Source organism: Hevea brasiliensis, chromosome 12, assembly GCF_030052815.1.
Source record: "Hevea brasiliensis isolate MT/VB/25A 57/8 chromosome 12, ASM3005281v1, whole genome shotgun sequence".
Lineage (NCBI taxonomy): Eukaryota > Viridiplantae > Streptophyta > Magnoliopsida > Malpighiales > Euphorbiaceae > Hevea > Hevea brasiliensis.
Window position 1 is genome coordinate 10,165,830 of NC_079504.1, and position 17,779 is coordinate 10,183,608.

Below are 17,779 nucleotides of genomic sequence, written 5' to 3' on the forward strand. Positions count from 1 at the left end.
CCAAAAATTCCAATTTAATAATTCACTTAATTAATTTGTTTATGACATCATTCATGATGTCATCAACTTTGACTTTTCCATCTTTTTTTTTTCTATTTATTTTTTTATATTAGTTCTTTAATTTAATTCTCGATTCCAAAATTTTCTTTTCTCCGATTTTATTGGACAGTTAGGTCAGGAGTTAGCTCTTGGGGTCAATTGACCAAATTGCCCCTCACCGGTTCATCCCTGTTTGCAAATAATTCCATATTTCTTCCGGCTCCCTGACATAATTATTTGACTGGCTTAACAGTTTTTTTTTCGTGATTTTCTCTTTTCCACTGTGTTCATAAGGGTCCTAAGGACCGCAGCGTCACTTTTTACGGTTCGAAATTTGACTTTAAAATGATTTCGCAGTCGTTCCCGATGAAGTCACCCATCGCTGTGACTCTCGGCTCGTTTAACTTCTTATGTTCTGTTTTTCTTATTTATACTTAACTAATTGGAAATCACTAATTATTGGTGTTTATGGCTTCTCTAGTTGTCTTAAGTATAGTTCTAATCCCCTTAATTGTCCGGACCGACACCGATCACCGGAACAGTGAAATCTACCAGGCTATGCAACGGGGGTATTACATTCATGGTTAAGCGTACTCGCTTGAGATAAATTATAGGATGGGTGACCTCCTGGGAAGTTCTCCATTCTAGACAAAATCGTGAGGCTTATGGCCAAAGCGGACAATTCCTCTCAGGGTTGGAGTCCAATCATTACAGGTAGGATACCCATTTAATGCTTTTAAAATTTGAACCCATATCAAATTCGATTAAAATTTATCCTCAATTACCCAAACTTGTTTCAAACCTGATTATTATTACTCATAAAAATTCGAGCCCGCTTAATTTTATATATTTTAATTAATAATCTATATAAAAATTATTTTATTAATAATTTATATTTTAAATATTTAAAAATTTATAAAAATTTTCAATTCCATTTTATATAAAATAAAATATATAAAAAATTATAGATATTATATAAAATATATATTTTATATTTAATTAAATATAAATGGGTTTGGGGTAACAGATACTCAAACCGTAAAAACTCGAACTTGACTCAAACCCGTTACAGGTATTATTCTTCAAATCTGAACCTGTCCTAAACCCTATTATATTATATCAAAACCTATCCTACTAGGACTTTCTTGGATCATATACTTAAAAAAACCTGGTCAATTGTCATTCCTACATAACATAGGAGATTTATAGAACAATATAAATAGTATTATTATTAAGTGTATAGTAAACTTAGATATTAAAAAAACAATAGAAAAATATAAAATATCTTATATGTATATAATCTTTATTACTATATGTATTATACAATTTAACTTTTTTTTTTATTATTAAATAAGAGAAGAATTTAAGGAAGAAATGCCATGAATGGTTTCGTAATGACTAACTTAGGCAAATAATAATCTTTAAGGATGATTGAGAGAAAATATTTTAATATAGGAATTTTAGTAAAAAAAAAAAATTATTATGTTAGTTTTATGAATTTCATTTCAAAATTTAACAAATTTAATACGTTTTTATTTTTGTTATAATTAATTTTATGGGATGAATTATATTTTTTTTAAATTAAATAAATAAAATTAAAATTCATTTAAATTTAAAAAAATTTTGTAAAATTGAATTGAATCAATCATAGCCTTAAAAGAATTTCAAGTGTATGATTGTTTAATATTAGAAAAATGTATGTATTTTTATTGAAAGGGAAACTTATATTTTCAGTGCACAAAATAAACACAAGTTGGTAATTATTTTATGAAAGTTGATGATTGGATTTTGGAGTAAGCATATGGTGATGTAATCCTTAATTATTTATCCTTATTGTCTCATCTGTTGTCCCCAAATTAGCCAAATATAATAATAATAATAATAATAATATTATTGTGTTTCAATCTCCACCGAGGCATCGTGTCCTGGGAAGCAATACCAAATTTCCAAAGTCTAAGAATTTATTTAATATTAATATTTAATTTTAAAAAATAATATTTAAATTAAATGGAAAAAATACATTATTTTAATCATAAAAAGTTTAAAATTATTAAAAAAAAAATTAACCTCAACACTAAATAAGTTATAAAACAACAAATTGATGACATGCAAAAAAAATTATAAACAATAAAAAAAATTAGATAAAACCCTTACCAATTACTATATTTTAAAGTGGATAAAAATTATTTGAATTATATTTAATTAGTAAATTGAAGGACTTTTTTTTTGGCTTTTATTTTATCATTTGTTTTTGAGGGTTTTTAGGTAAGTTTGATTTTATTTTATTAATAATTATTTTTGTTTGAGAAAATTTTTATTTTATTAATTATGATAATTTGGAGACTGAAAGAGTATGAAAGGATAAAATAGTAAAAGTAAGCAAAGAAAGAAAGCAGGTGGTGACAAGATCACGTGAGTATAAAAAAAAAAAAAGCAAGAAAAATAAAGAAAGAAAGAAATACCGTTACACAAAAGACGCAAAGAATTGCCGAAATCTCTCCGAGATACACGCTAAATTCTTAAAGAGCATAACGAAACATTGACTTACGAAAATACCCTGGTATTATGGCATTTTTCTTTTACTTTAGGAGACTATTTATGTCAATTCGAGTTACATTTATTTGCCCTTTTTAGGTGCGAATAGCGTTGCTTTTCATATCTAATATTGTGTGTATCCATATCATCAGATCACTTATCAGGCCACTGTCATTGACTCCCCTCGTATCGTGCACTTCACCCTGCTCTAGTCTCCCAATATATCTCCAGGCCAGTGAGTTTGTTTTATTTATTTAATTAATAATAATAATTATAGTCCTTGATAAAATTATGACCTTTTCATTATATTTTAGTTTCTGAAACATAAAAAAGTCCCACAAGAAGGTCGCATTATTTCATTGAACGATTTTAACTTTCCCTCCTTAACAAGGGCAGGCAGGGGAAGGCGAAACGTGTCTCCGTATTAGGCACTAAAATGAAATGCCATGTATGTGGAAAAATCAGTAGGCCTCCATCCCTACTGTTGGCCTCATTAGGAAAGGACTGTTAGGGAGACATGAATACGACGCTGAAGGCGATGGTTCACTGCTTACACATTCAATATTCAATTTTGGACCCTAAATTAGATGTGATTCGTAAATGCTTTTGTCCTCATTCACCCTCTACCCACTTTAAATGAACCATAATTGCTATGACAATTGTCGTCATTGTTGCCGACTTGTTAGATTATGGCTTCTCTGGCTGCTTCCAGAGGGACATGTGAGCCAGAAGCATAACCTCGTCCGGGAAGAAAATTTGGAAAGAAATGTTCTCTATGCCAATTTCATTTGTTGGGTTGTGCCGACCTTACATAATGGGTTACGTGCCTTTGAGCCTAAAGAGATTATGCACTCCGGGATACCTATCATTTTCACCGCTCTTCGTCATTTCCCAGTGGAGGATTGGTGCAAATAAACTCAAGCTCCTTATGCACAATTTTGACACTTCAAGGAACGCACCAGGATTGGAATTATATATGATATATGACCAGGCACAGGGCTAAAGACTAGAAATGCTTTATAGACAGGGCATTCAATCAATGCCTGGATACTAGGTCCACGTGGTAGGCAAGCCATAAATGTTCTGAATGGGCCTTCAATTCAGTCTGGTGCTAATGGATTACGGCAACATCTCGCTATCGATGATCCACTTCAAATGATCTTAAAAGATCGTCAATAACAAGTCCTTGAATCTCTTGCTATCAGTTATCACACCAAGCACAGTTATCCAAAGACCATGAGGCCTCTCGCGTAGACATCATCACAGGCCAGTTGGGCCTAACCCGCAACTCTCAATTTGTTTCGTTTGACAAAAGTCTTATAAATCCAAACTAGCCCAACATCACATATACATCTCAAATAGAGTGAGTCATGAGAGTGAGATAGAGCAAGATGACAACAGGTGCTTCCATTATTAACTAAAACCCTAAAAGGCTACCAACTGTAGCTAGCTTCCATATGAATATCACAAATTTATGGTATCAGTTACAACAGTATAATGCCAAGAGGAACGAAACGAAACTCTCACCATCCACCCAGTTTTTACGAAAGTAAAGCAGAAAACAAATCTAGATCAACCAGAATAAAAGTCCTTCAGAATAAGTAAAGCAGAATACAAAAGTCATCCAGCCTGTTACTTTCTTTACTCAGTTGCTCCCACTCTATCACGGGGGATCAAGCGCAGTTCGGAACCATGTTTAAGGAAGACATTGCCTGAGCCAATCACAATCATGCCAAAATAAAAATCTATAAAATAGCATTTGATATAATGAACAGACAAATAATAAATTACAATAGATTTTTGTTAAATATTTTCCAATACTTTGGAGATACATATTAACATGGCTAAGGGACGCAGTGTCTTTAATTTTCTATCATATAGCATAGAGCCCAAAATTACAATAAACACATTGATGTACGAGTAAATGCATTTTGTACCACAATGATAATTTCCCTGAGAAATTAGATCTGGTCTAACCATGAGCAAACCCAAAATTCATAAGAGACATAAGCATTCCTAAGAACATGATATTGGTGTAGCAAAAGAGACAAAAATATCACAAGTAAAATGCTAATTTGACAATCTAAAGAGGCATCCATTTTCACATTGACGCCTGGCGCTATTTTCCCACTTCCAAAAATTTCCAATGAAACTACTACTATTAACTGTGATCCAGACTCAAGTTGCAGATTAATGAAACCGAAAAAATTGCAAAATTTGACTAGCTGCTCATATCATATAACTTATAGAGTCACCTCATTTCTGGGGTTGGATGATTAGATCTTACATACAGTAAACAAAACAGAGTGCTTCAACAAAACCCATTTAAGAATCAGAAAAAGCAAATCAAATGAAATGGCAAATTTTATTGCATAAAGAATGCATTAGCATACCTGCACTTTGTTGAGGATTGATTCCTACCCCATCTGGATGTAAACAAAACAGTTTGAAATAAGAAACAACAAATCAAAATAGGATAAATTAAAAATTTTGACAAGCCATGTTGTAGAATTTGACTAAAACTAGTCAATAGGCTAGTTAAAAAAGAGGAGATACGGGATATTTAAGCAAATAAAGCTAAAATCAAGAATGTATTGTGAGCGAAATTAGTAATAATTAATTCATTTGTGACACCAAAAAAGGAAATCAACCGACAAAAATGAGGATGAAGAATTTCGGGGGAAAAAAACACAAAATCAACAATAATCAATGTGAAACCCTAGACTAGCAAATACCATTGGTAATGATGGCGCTGGTTTGAGGAGGGACTTTAAATTCCTCGGCTGCAAATTTCAAAACAGCGGTGAACGGGGCAGCTTCTGGTACGCTAAACCTAAAATCAAAACAATAGAAACTACAATTAGCCATAAACGAAAAACAACTCTAATCGGAGAGGAGAAAACAAAGAACACGAAGACAAAGAAATAAAATAAAAAAAAGCTAAATTGAAATGATTATACGTACACCTTGAAAGGGAGCTTGGGATCGGAGGTAAGTGTCACCTTGAAGGAGACCTTCCCTCCTCCACCGGTACCAGCACCAGCGCTCGCCATGTCTTCCGCTACTCGCAGATTATCGTTTAGCTGTTGAAGTGTCTATATATACTATCGTGTACTTGAGGCGTACTTGCGACGCAACCCAGAGGCCGCGTAGGCGTACTTTTTTTTTTTTTTGGGCTACATACATTTTTAAGGTTTTGGGCAATTTTTTCTCTAGGGTCAGAAGCCCAATGGACTGGCCCAGTACCTCAATTTAGATATAATAAAAAATAAAATAAAATAATATAATATCATGTAATTAATGAAATTTATATTTATTATTTAATTAAAAAATGCATTAAATATCTTACTAATCTACTAATTAATCATATAAATTTAGAATAGAATATAGTTTAACATAAAATAAAATAAAGAGATTTTTTTATTATATTTAATTATATTTATTAAATTAGTCCTGAATTCTTTTAGTTATAATAAGTGCTAATTACCCTCGCGTTGCCGTAGGTTTACATATTATTTTTATCTTTTTAATTATTTTTTTTATGTTTTTTAATGATTAGTAATGAAATTATTATTATTTTTTTTATAATAAAAAATATAATTATATGTGTTGTGTTATTTATATAAAAATATTTTAATAAAATTATCGAAATTTAAGAAAATTATTTTGAATACCTCAAACAAACGCTTAAAAAACTAAATGATTCTTGGCGTTTAACAGAAGAAAAACAGTAGCAATTGATTCATGCTCTTGATTAGAATAAAAACAATCGAAATAGCAAATTTATATTTACAATTTCCCACTTAGAACATTTCTCACCAAAGAAAAGAACAAATTAATCTTTCCCCATATTGTAAAGGGCAAGCTTAATTATCAAAGAATAAAACCACTGGGGCTCTAGTTAATAATAATAATAATAATAATAATAAAAACAAAAGATTACTCATCTTAATTAATTAATTATTATACAATCCACCAACTAACCATTGATGGCAAAGCAAGCATGAGAGGCCACCATCTTTCAATCAATGATTTTAATCCTTGAGATCCACCACAGACAAGCTTGTTATTATGGTATGTACAAACCTGTTGCTTCCTGAAAATTTATCAACAATAATAATCAGATCCTGTCAAAATCAAATACCCATAATAATTAATTAAGATCCAAAAACATTAAAATATTTTCCCTTATTATTCATTACCTTAGGTTCGCTTACCTAGATGCACAAAAAGTAATGACATAATCTGTTCCAGAGCAAGTAAAAATGCTGGTGGGATCATCATATGCATAACTATAAGCAGTAGGGCAAGCTTCCTTGAACTTCTTGGAATAATATGTAGGTTGGCAAATTACAGGATTCCCATAAACTCCTCTGCAGCAATACTCATCAGAATTGAACACATCACAAGCACTTCGGCAGCCAATAACTTTCCCTTTCGATTTCAAGGCGAGCTCCGTCGGACAATTAGACCTTAAATCCATGTCACAACCGGCAATGCTGCAATTTCCTTGACCATTAATTGGTGTAACAACTAATGGCAAGTTAAATCCGTCCACTAGGCTAACATCATAGTAATCTGTTGCTGATAAGGTGAATTCAGCTAGTGAAGCAGGTGTTTGACCTGAAGCCTTACATGTCAGGGATGTGCCACAAGCACCGGTTTGGCATGATCCATTACCGTTTTTGTCGAAATTGCAACCTGTTCGACCCCATATTCGGCCAATCCACCCTACCGGAGCATTGAAAACAATGGATTGCCCTGGCTTCAATACAAATCCACCTCCGTTGAAGTTTTCACCTGGAGTGATGGCAGGCCATATTGTCTCTTCACAATGGTTGATTATAGTAAAAATCCTTGCACACTCCGTCATTTTTATCTCTTAGATTTAAACAGAAAAAGAAAATTACTTTTCATTAAAACAGAAAGAAGAAAAGAACACCAAAACATGTATGTGATGTTGGAAAAGAATACCAAAGTACCTGGGGAAATAATGAGCAGAAGAAACACAAGTGTTAAGGGCACATTAAGATTTGCCATTTCTTTCTTGGGTTTGTCTCTTCTTTCGAGTAGAAGATTGAAAATGGACGTAAAATATAAAGCAAAGGGGTGAAGAATACGTGTGGAGGGAGGGATGATAAAATCAGAATCTACCATTAATTAGTCCATTTTATAAGGAAGGCATTAGGGCAAAGGCAGATAATTCTTTCCCTAAACCTTTCATGCATGTTTATTCAGATTCCATTCTTCCCTTTTTTTGTTTCAACTTTCTGATTCCAAATATCACTGGTTCAGTGGATCAGCAGAATCTGGCCATGCAGCCCACATTCAATTGTATTAAGGGAAAAATTAATTAGCTTACAATTTTCAATTATATAATTTTGCCTACATATAAAAGGAATGCAAAATTTTTCAATTTACAAAAATATCTTATATTTGACCTTGAGATACAATTATGTGAATCCAAATGTATTTTTGTTTTTTATTTTAATAACATATTATTTGAGGAACCTAATACAACATTAATCAATGCTATTTAATATAGGGAAATTTATTATTTAGATTCTGGGTTTTGATTAATATTATAATTTGATTTTTGTATTTTGAAAATTAAATGATTTAGCTATTCAATTATGTTTCTGTTAAAATTAAATGTCTCTTTATTCAATATTATCGTTAGTTTAAGTATATAGATAAATATATTATTTGATCTCAGAGTTTAATAGATATTATGATTTAATCCTAATATTTAGAAATTGAACGATTTAATCCATCACTTATATTTTTTTTGAATTAAATTTAATTATTATAAAATAAATTAATTTTTTTATTAAATAAAAAAATTCAAAAAAATAATAAAAATAAAGTTAATAGAAAAAAAATTCTAATAAGTTTAGTAATTACAGGAACTAATTTAAAGCCTTATATCAAGCCCCCTTATCATCTCCCAAAAATACTTCTTGAATTTCATTGTCAGAGAAGAACTTTGGTGGTGGCCAAAATTTGATAACCTTTGAAAGGAAGCACCAAAATTAATTAATTCCTTGAAATTAATTTCATTGTCAGAAAAGAAAATTGAATTATGGGTGTCAATGATACATCATAATCATATGGGTCTCTCTATACTCATAGAAGCACTAATTTATAGATTTTCTTTTTGACCTGTAATGATGGGAAAAGTTTCCACAATATACAAATTATACTCTTTATCATCAATAACATTTCTATGATGTCATTTATGAACTCGGCATGACACATTTAAACCTTTCAACTCCTATACTAAATATTCAATTTATTTTCTTTTACATTTAAAGTTTATAAAATCGAAAGATTTCAAGTTCAATTTTCTCTATTGTACAGAATTTGTAATGTTGCTTCTCATAAAGAAGTTCATATCCTTGTCAAAGGAAACAAATCCAGATAATTTAAATATGGAATGGGAGCTTGAGAACTGAATTGATGTGTAAGTAGCAACAGTGGGGCATTTCATAACCTTTTTCATTTTGCATTCTGCTCCCATTCTTTTAATTTACACAGAAAACTCTATCCTACTCATATTTGCACATGTAAGGTGGGTCAGGAAATACCAAATTGGACATGTAACAATCTCTGTAATGGCCTACAAAAAATTATTGTAACCATATGATCATTCTCAATATGCTTGGCATTGTCTTGTAGCTATCAAGAATCCTAAGGATTAATTGCTATTCCAAAAGTTAAACAAGCTCAATCATGGCGTTAATTAGAATACACTATGTGTTGTGTTTTCATTGTACATAAAATAAGTAATCAATCCATGTTGATTGTGATTCAATTTTTGAATCTTTTTTGGTTAAAGGTAATCAGTTTTAGGAAACACCCATCATTTGCTAACTGTTTGATTACCTATTGCCAGAACAAACACTAAAGACTTCTCCATTGTTTAAATGAAAACTTGTGGAACTAGTATGAGTTTTACCGCCTATTTACAAAGAATTTCTCCAAATATCTTCATAGTTTATATTAAAAAAATTATATTTATTGCTAATCAACGGTAGATTAGTTGATCTTTTTGCAAAGAGTGGAGAGGTATCAAATTTGAATTTCTTCATCTACAGACAATTTACCTTCATGGTGAAGAAGAGACATGACTATTCCTGTGTGATAAGAAAGGGAGATGACTATCTCTCATTGTATAGCTAATTAGCTATTTCTCATTTCATTGGACCTCTATTGAATAAAAAAAAAATCATATTCATTATTGCTATAGTAAGCATGCAAATTTAAAATACACACGTAATCACGTAATTTTATAATCAAATAATATAGAAAAGAGAAGAAAAATAATACAAGATTTACATGATTCGATCGTAAGATCTACAACTACATAAGTAATACGAAAGAAAAAGTTTCAATGAAAAAGAACAAAATACAATAACTCAAAACTTTTAAATCCTAACCTACCCAATGTGTTTCTCGAATATCTCATAAATTTTACTAGGACAAAATATATAATATTTATACTAATTTATACCTCACTTTTTTATTTCAATTAACCCTCCATTACCACCACAGATCTTATTATTTATTTCAATTTGACATACTTTATTTTTTATTCTAATCAGATTATAAAACCAAAATCTCATATCAAGTCACAATTCAATTCCATAAAACAAAAAAAAAAAAAAATTAAAGTAAAAATTATAAATTTCTTTTGTATATTTTTGGCAAACTTACTTCTCAATGCTTTTTGGTTTCCACTTTCATTGTTTTAAAATTTCAAAAATATAGATATATAAAAATTTGTATAAATGAAGGTGGACAGATCAAATATCACAACTGACATGTCACCCAACTCAAAATTTGGGTACCCTCATGAGGCATTCATTCATTATCATGATTAGAATACCTAATCACTGGGCCAAAAGAGAGAAGACACTTGCATAACATAATGAAGTGCCTAATCAAATTTCCATTCCTCTTTTCTGTTTCTAGTCTCAAAAGCCAAAGAAAAGGAGAAAAAAAAAGGTGTGAAATCTTTTGGAAAACCAGTTGGCACACGTGTGGTGCTAATCATGTTTAGCACTAAACCCACCTCTAAGTAATCATTCACTCCATCTTATCTTAGACTAAACCATCTTAAATTCGAAATTAAGGGTGACATGAATATGTAGCCAGGTCCCCACTAAGCTGAAGATTCAATAATTTCTCCCAAAAATTTTTTTTATAAAGATGGGAGGAGGAGAAGCATAAGCTGTAGAAGGAGAAGGAAAGCAAAGCTTTCTTTATCTATTTATAGACTCTAAATTGGTCAATTGCTTCTCCCAGCATTTGCAAGCTAGCAATTCAACATGGCTTCTGAGAGGGTTGAGACTGTTATAGCTGGAAATTACAAAGAAATGGAGAGAGAAGAAGGAAATTCCAGGTCCACTAGGAGCAAAATATCAAATTTGTTTTGGCATGGTGGTTCAGTCTATGATGCTTGGTTTAGCTGTGCTTCTAACCAGGCAATATTATATACATATGTTCATGCTAATTAATTAGCCATAATTTGTCTATATTTATCATGAAAGATAATTATTTCCCCTTTTTTATGTAAATTTTGTAGGTTGCACAAGTGCTTCTCACATTGCCTTACTCATTTTCACAACTTGGAATGTTATCTGGAATTCTTTTTCAACTCTTCTATGGTTTGATGGGAAGCTGGACTGCTTACCTTATAAGTGTTTTATATGTTGAGTACAGAACTAGAAAGGAGAGGGAAAAGGTTGATTTTAGGAATCATGTAATTCAGGTAATTTATTAATATTTTTATATCCATTCATTTCTAAGATGTGTATATATATATGTATAACTTTTCAAATTTTCTTACTTGGATTGTCAATAATTTTCAGTGGTTTGAAGTCCTTGATGGGCTGCTGGGGAAACACTGGAGAAATGCAGGCTTAGTTTTCAACTGCACGTTTCTTCTGTTTGGATCTGTGATCCAGTTGATTGCTTGTGCAAGGTATGCTTACATTTCATAAGGCGCTGAATCTTAATAAATATAACATTGGTCTCACTTTGTTCCTAATTTCTTGATAAAATAATTAATTGCAGTAACATCTACTACATAAATGATAATCTGGACAAGAGAACATGGACCTACATCTTTGGAGCATGTTGTGCAACTACTGTCTTCATTCCTTCCTTCCATAATTACAGAATTTGGTCATTCTTAGGCCTTATGATGACTACTTATACTGCATGGTATCTCACAATTGCTTCCCTTATTCATGGACAGGTTAATATTGCTATATATTTAACTTTGAAGCCCAATTTTGGCATGATTTATTATTCCTTTGTGTATTCTTTAATTGATTAATTAATTCCTTTCCCTATTTTTTTCATTTTGTTTGATTTGCAGGTTGAAGGAGTGAAGCACTCTGGTCCAACCACAATGGTTCTCTACTTTACTGGGGCTACCAACATTCTTTATACATTTGGTGGGCATGCTGTTACAGTGTAAGGACTCTGTCATAGCAATATACTAGAATAAAAAATATGTAATTATTTATTGTATTTATGCACCTAATTACTGGAAAGAGTTTCCAACTAAGGGAACATCTTTTCCTGAGAAACTGGTAATCAACTTTCTGGAAACTTTATTCTCCCCTTGGATGCCAAGATGGCGAATAAGAAATGGAAAAGTTAAAATTGGCATCTCATAATCATATTTAGAATTGCAAGTTGAACAGCACATAACCAAAGCTATAATACATATATAAACATGCTAACATATTTGAGATTAAATTTTAAGGATTTTTATTGCAGGGAAATTATGCATGCAATGTGGAAGCCGCAGAAGTTCAAACTAATATATTTGGTGGCAACTTTATATGTGTTAACTCTAACTCTACCCTCAGCTTCTGCTGTTTATTGGGCATTTGGGGACCTGCTACTTACCCATTCTAATGCTCTCTCTTTACTCCCAAGGACTAGATATAGAGACACTGCAGTTATACTAATGCTAATCCATCAGGTTAACTACCATTCATTAACTATATACAAATTACTTCAAAATTGGATTGTTTTCCAAAATGGGTGACAAAATTTTCTTTCTTTTTGGTTGCAGTTCATAACATTTGGATTTGCTTGCACCCCTTTATACTTCGTGTGGGAAAAATTGATTAGAGTACATGAAACAAAGAGTGTGTTGAAGAGGGCTTCGGCTAGACTTCCTGTGGTGATACCAATATGGTTCCTGGCCATTATCTTCCCTTTCTTTGGTCCTATCAACTCTACTGTTGGATCTCTTCTTGTCAGCTTCACAGTCTACATAATTCCTGCATTAGCACACATGATTACTTTCTCATCTGCATCTGCCCGGGAGGTTAGCTAGCCATCTTATAGTTAATTCCTCATCAGTTATGATTGTAAGCTTAATTTTATGCAACTTAGCTTCAGAAATGGTTGGAGTCTAGTGTTGGATGCATACACTAATTGCTGATTGATTTGTTTTTGGTTGACAGAATGCAGTAGAGAGACCACCATCATTTCTAGGAGGTTGGATTGGGCAATTCTGCATGAATATATTTGTGGTAGTATGGGTTTTCATTGTGGGATTTGGGTTTGGAGGATGGGCAAGTATGCTTAACTTCATACATCAAATTGATACATTTGGCCTTTTCACCAAGTGCTACCAGTGCCCCCCTCACAAGGCTTGAGTAGAATTCCTACCTTCACAAGTCAGAACTTCAACAAATTAAGATACTTAAGGAGGTGTGTAAAGAGATTGGCATTTGTAACTCTTTTTCTTTTTCTTTTCCTCTTAATTTCCTTGTAAGAGCTATTATTGATGGTTCTTCAAAAAAGTGTGATGGCAACCATGGCCATCCACACCCGCCCCCCCCCCCCCCCCCCTCTCCCATACGGACCTATAGTTGTTACTTGAATGTGAGTAATCTTTCAAGAATTAATGCTACTCCCTTTGTTTTTGTGGTATTTTAAGTTCTCTCTGAACTCATGATATTATTTTCTCTTAATATATATCGGGATGAGATGTTTAAAGGTTTGGAGAGTTAAGAAAAGTCCACAAGGACCTAAGTGAAAGTGGGAAGGAAAGCAAGGAGTAAGGAGTGAGAACCTGACTTTGGGCTAACTTTTAACACGTATTGGTCAGGTTCATATCCTTTCACAAGTCCCTTTATTTTGATTGCCAAAAAGCTTCACATGCCATTGGAAGACAGTTGAATTGTCCATACTTCCCAATAGCTAACTCTGAATGAAAGAAAGTTGCTGCAGAAATTGACATCCAAAACATTGGCAGCAAACAGCTGCGGATGTGGTTATGGAATTTGATTGGTTTGCTTAATCTATCACTTAGGGTATTTGATGAGGTTCTTTTCACTTGGTTAGTGGTCTTAAGGTTGATAATGATAAAAATAAGAAGAAAAAGATCTGCATGGGTATAACAAAAATAAGAAGTAGCCGTGTGAGAGTGACAAAAGTGTATGGGGCCATAGGCCTAGATGGGCAGTGCTTATAATGACTATCTGTTGAGATGCAATGTTGCATAGCTAAAGTCACTTGAATCAGTCTGAAAGTATGAAAATGGTCACAACATGGAGAAAAAGCTTAGAAAAGCAATCAATATTCAGTACTGCTGCCACTCCACTACAAACCCAACTCAAAAGCACATTATGCCGCTTTCTAGACCTAAGCTCAAACCAACCCACAGAATACATCAAATTTCCAAACAATTGATGGAATAGAAAGTGTAGGACACAACAGTGAAAGTCTGTGTGCACAGAAGCTGGGACCTGAAAAAGCATCCAAAAAAATAAAGAAATATATATAAAAGTTTTGGGTGAGTCATTTGACCAAGGATATGGGGACGCCATCACACATTATCAGTTCCTACATGTGGGGACCTTCACATTTTGTTAAGAACTTTCTAGGGTTTGTCTGGTCATTCTCATGGAATATATTTCAGTTATAATTTTTTCCCCTTCCTGCAAGATCAATTGAAATCTAGCAATATGTTAAAAAAAAATTGCTCTTGAAGAACTGCAATTGGCATTCAAGTTTCAAAATCTGAGGGCCCCAATTTTCATATTTAGTTTTTAAATGGTGCCCAATATATATATATAAAAGAAAGTTTAAGAAGGGTTGGGGAGCAAGTCTTCCCTAGTCTCGCTCCCTCCGCCCATGGAAATGCCTGTTTCAGGGTTTCTCTCTCTCTCTCTCTCTCTCTCTCTCTCTCTCTCTCTCTCACAGATATATGGCAATGATTTCCAATTCCAGGGTGAATGATTAAAAATGGAAATGCATGCGATGATATTCTGTAAGACTAAAGATGGATACAAGTAGCTAGATTTTTCATGCATGTTTGTTTTTGGGAATTATTTTTACAGTAACTAATTATTGTTGGACTGTTGGAGGACGCTGAATTATTGAGGATTATGTACTTGGTGCATGCCAAGTCGCTGAATCATTGTAGGATTGTAGCTGACCATTGTGTCAAGTGTAAACCCTGAGAAAAAGCATATGTAGGGACTAGGGATTAGGGAACCCATGGCATGGAGATGGAAGGGGGTGTTGCTCAAACCTTCTGGGGTCCATGGAAGCTACCTTCTGTGAAGATTTTAAAGCTGACACTTGTAAAATGTGCTAAATTGGCATGTTATGGCTCTTCAGGAGTTGTCTCTGTCAAAAATGAGTTTTCGTCATGGCAATAGAATGCAATGATATCTATTTTATGCAATCAAATCCTCTATGCTAGAATACTCCTGGAATGCATATATCATGCAGCTACACAAGGACCCCCCCACAAGTAAATTAAGATCTCAAATTGAGCTCTATTCTGCAGACACTGCTTATGCTTTTGCTATTCAATCATTCCTGAATGGCATGCACTCCATTATAACAATGTTAGTAGATTAAATCGTTAAATCAATTTAATTCAATCAATTAGAATAATGAATCATTCATCAATCCTGATCCCAACTTGAACCGTGGCTAGACCTACCTCTAGTTACTGTTTGTTCTTTTGTCTGTCTTTCTTTTTTTATTTCTCTTTTATGGAAAGTTGGAAACACACAGGAGAGAGAGGAAAAAACAAAAAATGGATAGATAATAACACTGGAAATATTTCGGCTCTGGACGTTAATGGGCCTCAGATCTTTTGGACTGATCTCTGTAAGAGGTCCTTGGCCCACCACTTAAACCTTCTTCTATCCCTTGCAAAAACTTTAGAACACAACTATTAATAATTTTTACTATAATTATTAGTTATAATTAATTATCTATAAATCCCATTATAATTAATATGACAATGTATTTGTAACAACCCTTTAAAAAAAAAAAAAAAAAAAAATTTGAAAAATGGGATTGGCGTGTGACAGTGGGTTTCCCACTGTCACAGCAGCCTTTTATTAAAAAAAAAAAAAAAAAAGTTTCAAAAATCAGGAGGAGGAAAACCCCCCCCCATTTCTCTTCTTTCCCTCTCCTTCCCTTTCTTCTTCTTCTTCCTTTCTCCGGTGACCGGCCGGCGACGTCCCAAGCAGCTCCCCACCGGCCGGCGACCCTCCGGCGACGTCCAGGACCACCAGAAACGGCGGCAAGAGAGGAAGAGGAGAGAGAAAACGCGCGCACAGTGGGCAGCGGCTTTCCGGCGCGATTCCGGCTTCGTCCGACGTCCGATCGAGGCGATTCCGGTGGCGTTGGAAAGCTTGTTCCGAGAGCTTTCTTTTGATACCAATTTTGAAGCAAATGGAGGTCGGATGAGTGAGATATGGAGGAGAGAAGTTTCGGGTTTTTCAAGCTTTTTCGTCAGATCTACGACGATCCGACCGTTGGATCGACGATCCGAGACCACATATGGACTGAGGAAGAGGAGAGGAACATGGTGGTATGATCAGATTCGGCAAATGTCGCCGGCGACCGGCGGCCGGCCACCGTGCGCGGTGGTGCCGGCGGTGGCTCCGGTGAGCTATGGAGATGGTTCAACTTCCAGAGGCTTCCTCATAAATTTTTGGAATTTTTGAGACACAGATAAACTTCGGGTAAGACAATTTTTATTATTTCTCTGTCTGTGGAGCATAAATACAGTGTTTCTTAAACAGGAAAAATTGGAGAAAAATTCTAAGAAAAATATATGATGAAAGTAAAATTATTTGGAGATATTCTATGGTGTTAGTTGAATTTTTGGGTGATCGTAGAATATTTTTGAGAAATATGGATGGATTTTAGTTATATTTTTAGCATGTGGGCATATAAGATTAATTGAAATTAAGATAATTAAATTTTATATAATTGGTTGAAGCTTGAGGATGGAGGTTTAAATATGTGAATATTTAATTGGGTTGAATTAGGAATATGTTAGCTGTTGGAAACTTATGGAATCGAGTAAAATTCTTGAATAAAATATTCATGGGTGATTAGAAAATTACAATTCATTTTGCAATAGCCTTATAATATTATTAAGGACCGCGGGGCAAAATTTTAGAATTTTTAGAGCTTGTTTGAGTGGATTTTTGAAAAATGTCAATTATAGGGACTAAAACGTAATTTTTAAGATTTTGAGTATTATCTGATTTGGAGGGCCCACGAGGGGTCATGTGACATTGATGAGATGTGATTGTGAAAATTGAGAATCTAGAAGTGTTATTTGAGTCTTTTTGCAGGTTGGGTAGGTCCCAGGTATAGGGGAAACTCTGCCGAATTTCCGGCATGAATTAGGCTGTCTATTGCCTCTTTAGAGTTTTATCTTAACTTAGTACTAATAAATTTATAATTTAATTATTAGGTGATCGAGGTCAGCTATTTTTCTGCATCCAGCAGCCACAATAGTCATCGGTGTACTGTGAGTAAAATATTAATTTTAATTATAATTTCGATATTATTATATGTTCAAGCATGCCCATGCATCACTTATATGCATATATTTATGTAGTTAAACTCTAGGCACGATTTATGTTGCATTCATAACTGTTGATGTGCCATGGATGTTGTTGTGGTAATTTGGAGCAGTGTGCGTGCGTTGGCGTGCGTGTGATGTGGTGTGGACTATGGATAGGACGGGGTAGTCACGGCTTGAGTAATTCACTGGGACCCGATCCTTCGAGGGGTAGTCACGGCTTGAGTAATTATTGGGACCCTCGATTTGGTTATTAAGTGGAAGTCCGAGCTTGAGTAATTCGCTGGCACCAGGTTGGATTTAAGAGAGCTGTATAGGGGATCAGCT

At 33.6% G+C, this 17,779-nt stretch overlaps 3 protein-coding genes across 5 annotated transcripts; 1 reads left to right on the top strand and 2 right to left on the bottom strand.

Annotated features, from left to right (window-relative positions):
• Positions 1-3,956: 3,956 nt before the first annotated feature.
• LOC110655040 (ubiquitin-fold modifier 1) lies at positions 3,957-5,691 on the bottom strand. Its single transcript, XM_021811220.2, has 4 exons — positions 5,539-5,691; positions 5,310-5,407; positions 4,968-5,000; positions 3,957-4,286 (listed from the first exon to the last, which is right to left on the bottom strand). Exons 1-4 carry the CDS (start codon positions 5,625-5,627, stop codon positions 4,216-4,218), a joined length of 291 nt encoding a protein of 96 aa, XP_021666912.2. The 5' UTR covers positions 5,628-5,691; the 3' UTR covers positions 3,957-4,215.
• Positions 5,692-6,334: 643 nt separating this feature from the next.
• LOC110655038 (pathogenesis-related thaumatin-like protein 3.5) lies at positions 6,335-7,638 on the bottom strand. Of its 2 annotated transcripts, none has more exons than XM_021811217.2 (3): positions 7,557-7,638; positions 6,792-7,455; positions 6,335-6,670 (listed from the first exon to the last, which is right to left on the bottom strand). In XM_021811217.2, exons 1-3 carry the CDS (start codon positions 7,612-7,614, stop codon positions 6,538-6,540), a joined length of 855 nt encoding a protein of 284 aa, XP_021666909.2. In that variant the 5' UTR covers positions 7,615-7,638; the 3' UTR covers positions 6,335-6,537. The 2 variants fall into 2 exon arrangements, with proteins under 2 accessions (XP_021666909.2, XP_021666911.2); XM_021811219.2 differs by having other exon boundaries at positions 6,503-6,670; positions 6,777-7,455.
• Positions 7,639-10,769: 3,131 nt separating this feature from the next.
• LOC110655042 (auxin transporter-like protein 3) lies at positions 10,770-13,425 on the top strand. Of its 2 annotated transcripts, none has more exons than XM_058131044.1 (8): positions 10,770-11,060; positions 11,162-11,347; positions 11,448-11,560; positions 11,653-11,836; positions 11,960-12,057; positions 12,367-12,574; positions 12,668-12,968; positions 13,065-13,204. In XM_058131044.1, the coding sequence occupies exons 1-7, from the start codon at positions 10,905-10,907 to the stop codon at positions 12,932-12,934; spliced, it is 1,212 nt and encodes a 403-aa protein (XP_057987027.1). In that variant the 5' UTR covers positions 10,770-10,904; the 3' UTR covers positions 12,935-12,968; positions 13,065-13,204. The 2 variants fall into 2 exon arrangements, with proteins under 2 accessions (XP_057987027.1, XP_021666917.2); XM_021811225.2 differs by having other exon boundaries at positions 10,773-11,060; positions 12,668-12,925; positions 13,065-13,425.
• Positions 13,426-17,779: the final 4,354 nt, after the last annotated feature.

Bases quoted from the DNA above. Each gene is read 5' to 3' on its own strand.
- LOC110655038 (XM_021811217.2), bottom strand. From the start codon at position 7,614: ATGGCAAATCTTAATGTGCCCTTAACACTTGTGTTTCTTCTGCTCATT. The intron at 7,456-7,556 runs GTACTTTGGTAT...TTTAAATCTAAG, and splicing joins TCTGCTCATTATTTCCCCAG to AGATAAAAATGACGGAGTGT. The intron at 6,671-6,791 runs GTAAGCGAACCT...ATAAATTTTCAG, and splicing joins ATTACTTTTTGTGCATCTAG to GAAGCAACAGGTTTGTACAT.
- LOC110655042 (XM_021811225.2), top strand. From the start codon at position 10,905: ATGGCTTCTGAGAGGGTTGAGACTGTTATAGCTGGAAATTACAAAGAA. The intron at 11,837-11,959 runs GTTAATATTGCT...TTTGATTTGCAG, and splicing joins CTTCCCTTATTCATGGACAG to GTTGAAGGAGTGAAGCACTC. The intron at 12,926-13,064 runs GTTAGCTAGCCA...TTTGGTTGACAG, and splicing joins CATCTGCATCTGCCCGGGAG to AATGCAGTAGAGAGACCACC.
- LOC110655040 (XM_021811220.2), bottom strand. From the start codon at position 5,627: ATGGCGAGCGCTGGTGCTGGTACCGGTGGAGGAGGGAAGGTCTCCTTC. The intron at 5,408-5,538 runs GTACGTATAATC...TTTTGATTTTAG, and splicing joins CCCAAGCTCCCTTTCAAGGT to GTTTAGCGTACCAGAAGCTG. The intron at 4,287-4,967 runs GTATGCTAATGC...TGATTGGCTCAG, and splicing joins CAATCCTCAACAAAGTGCAG to GCAATGTCTTCCTTAAACAT.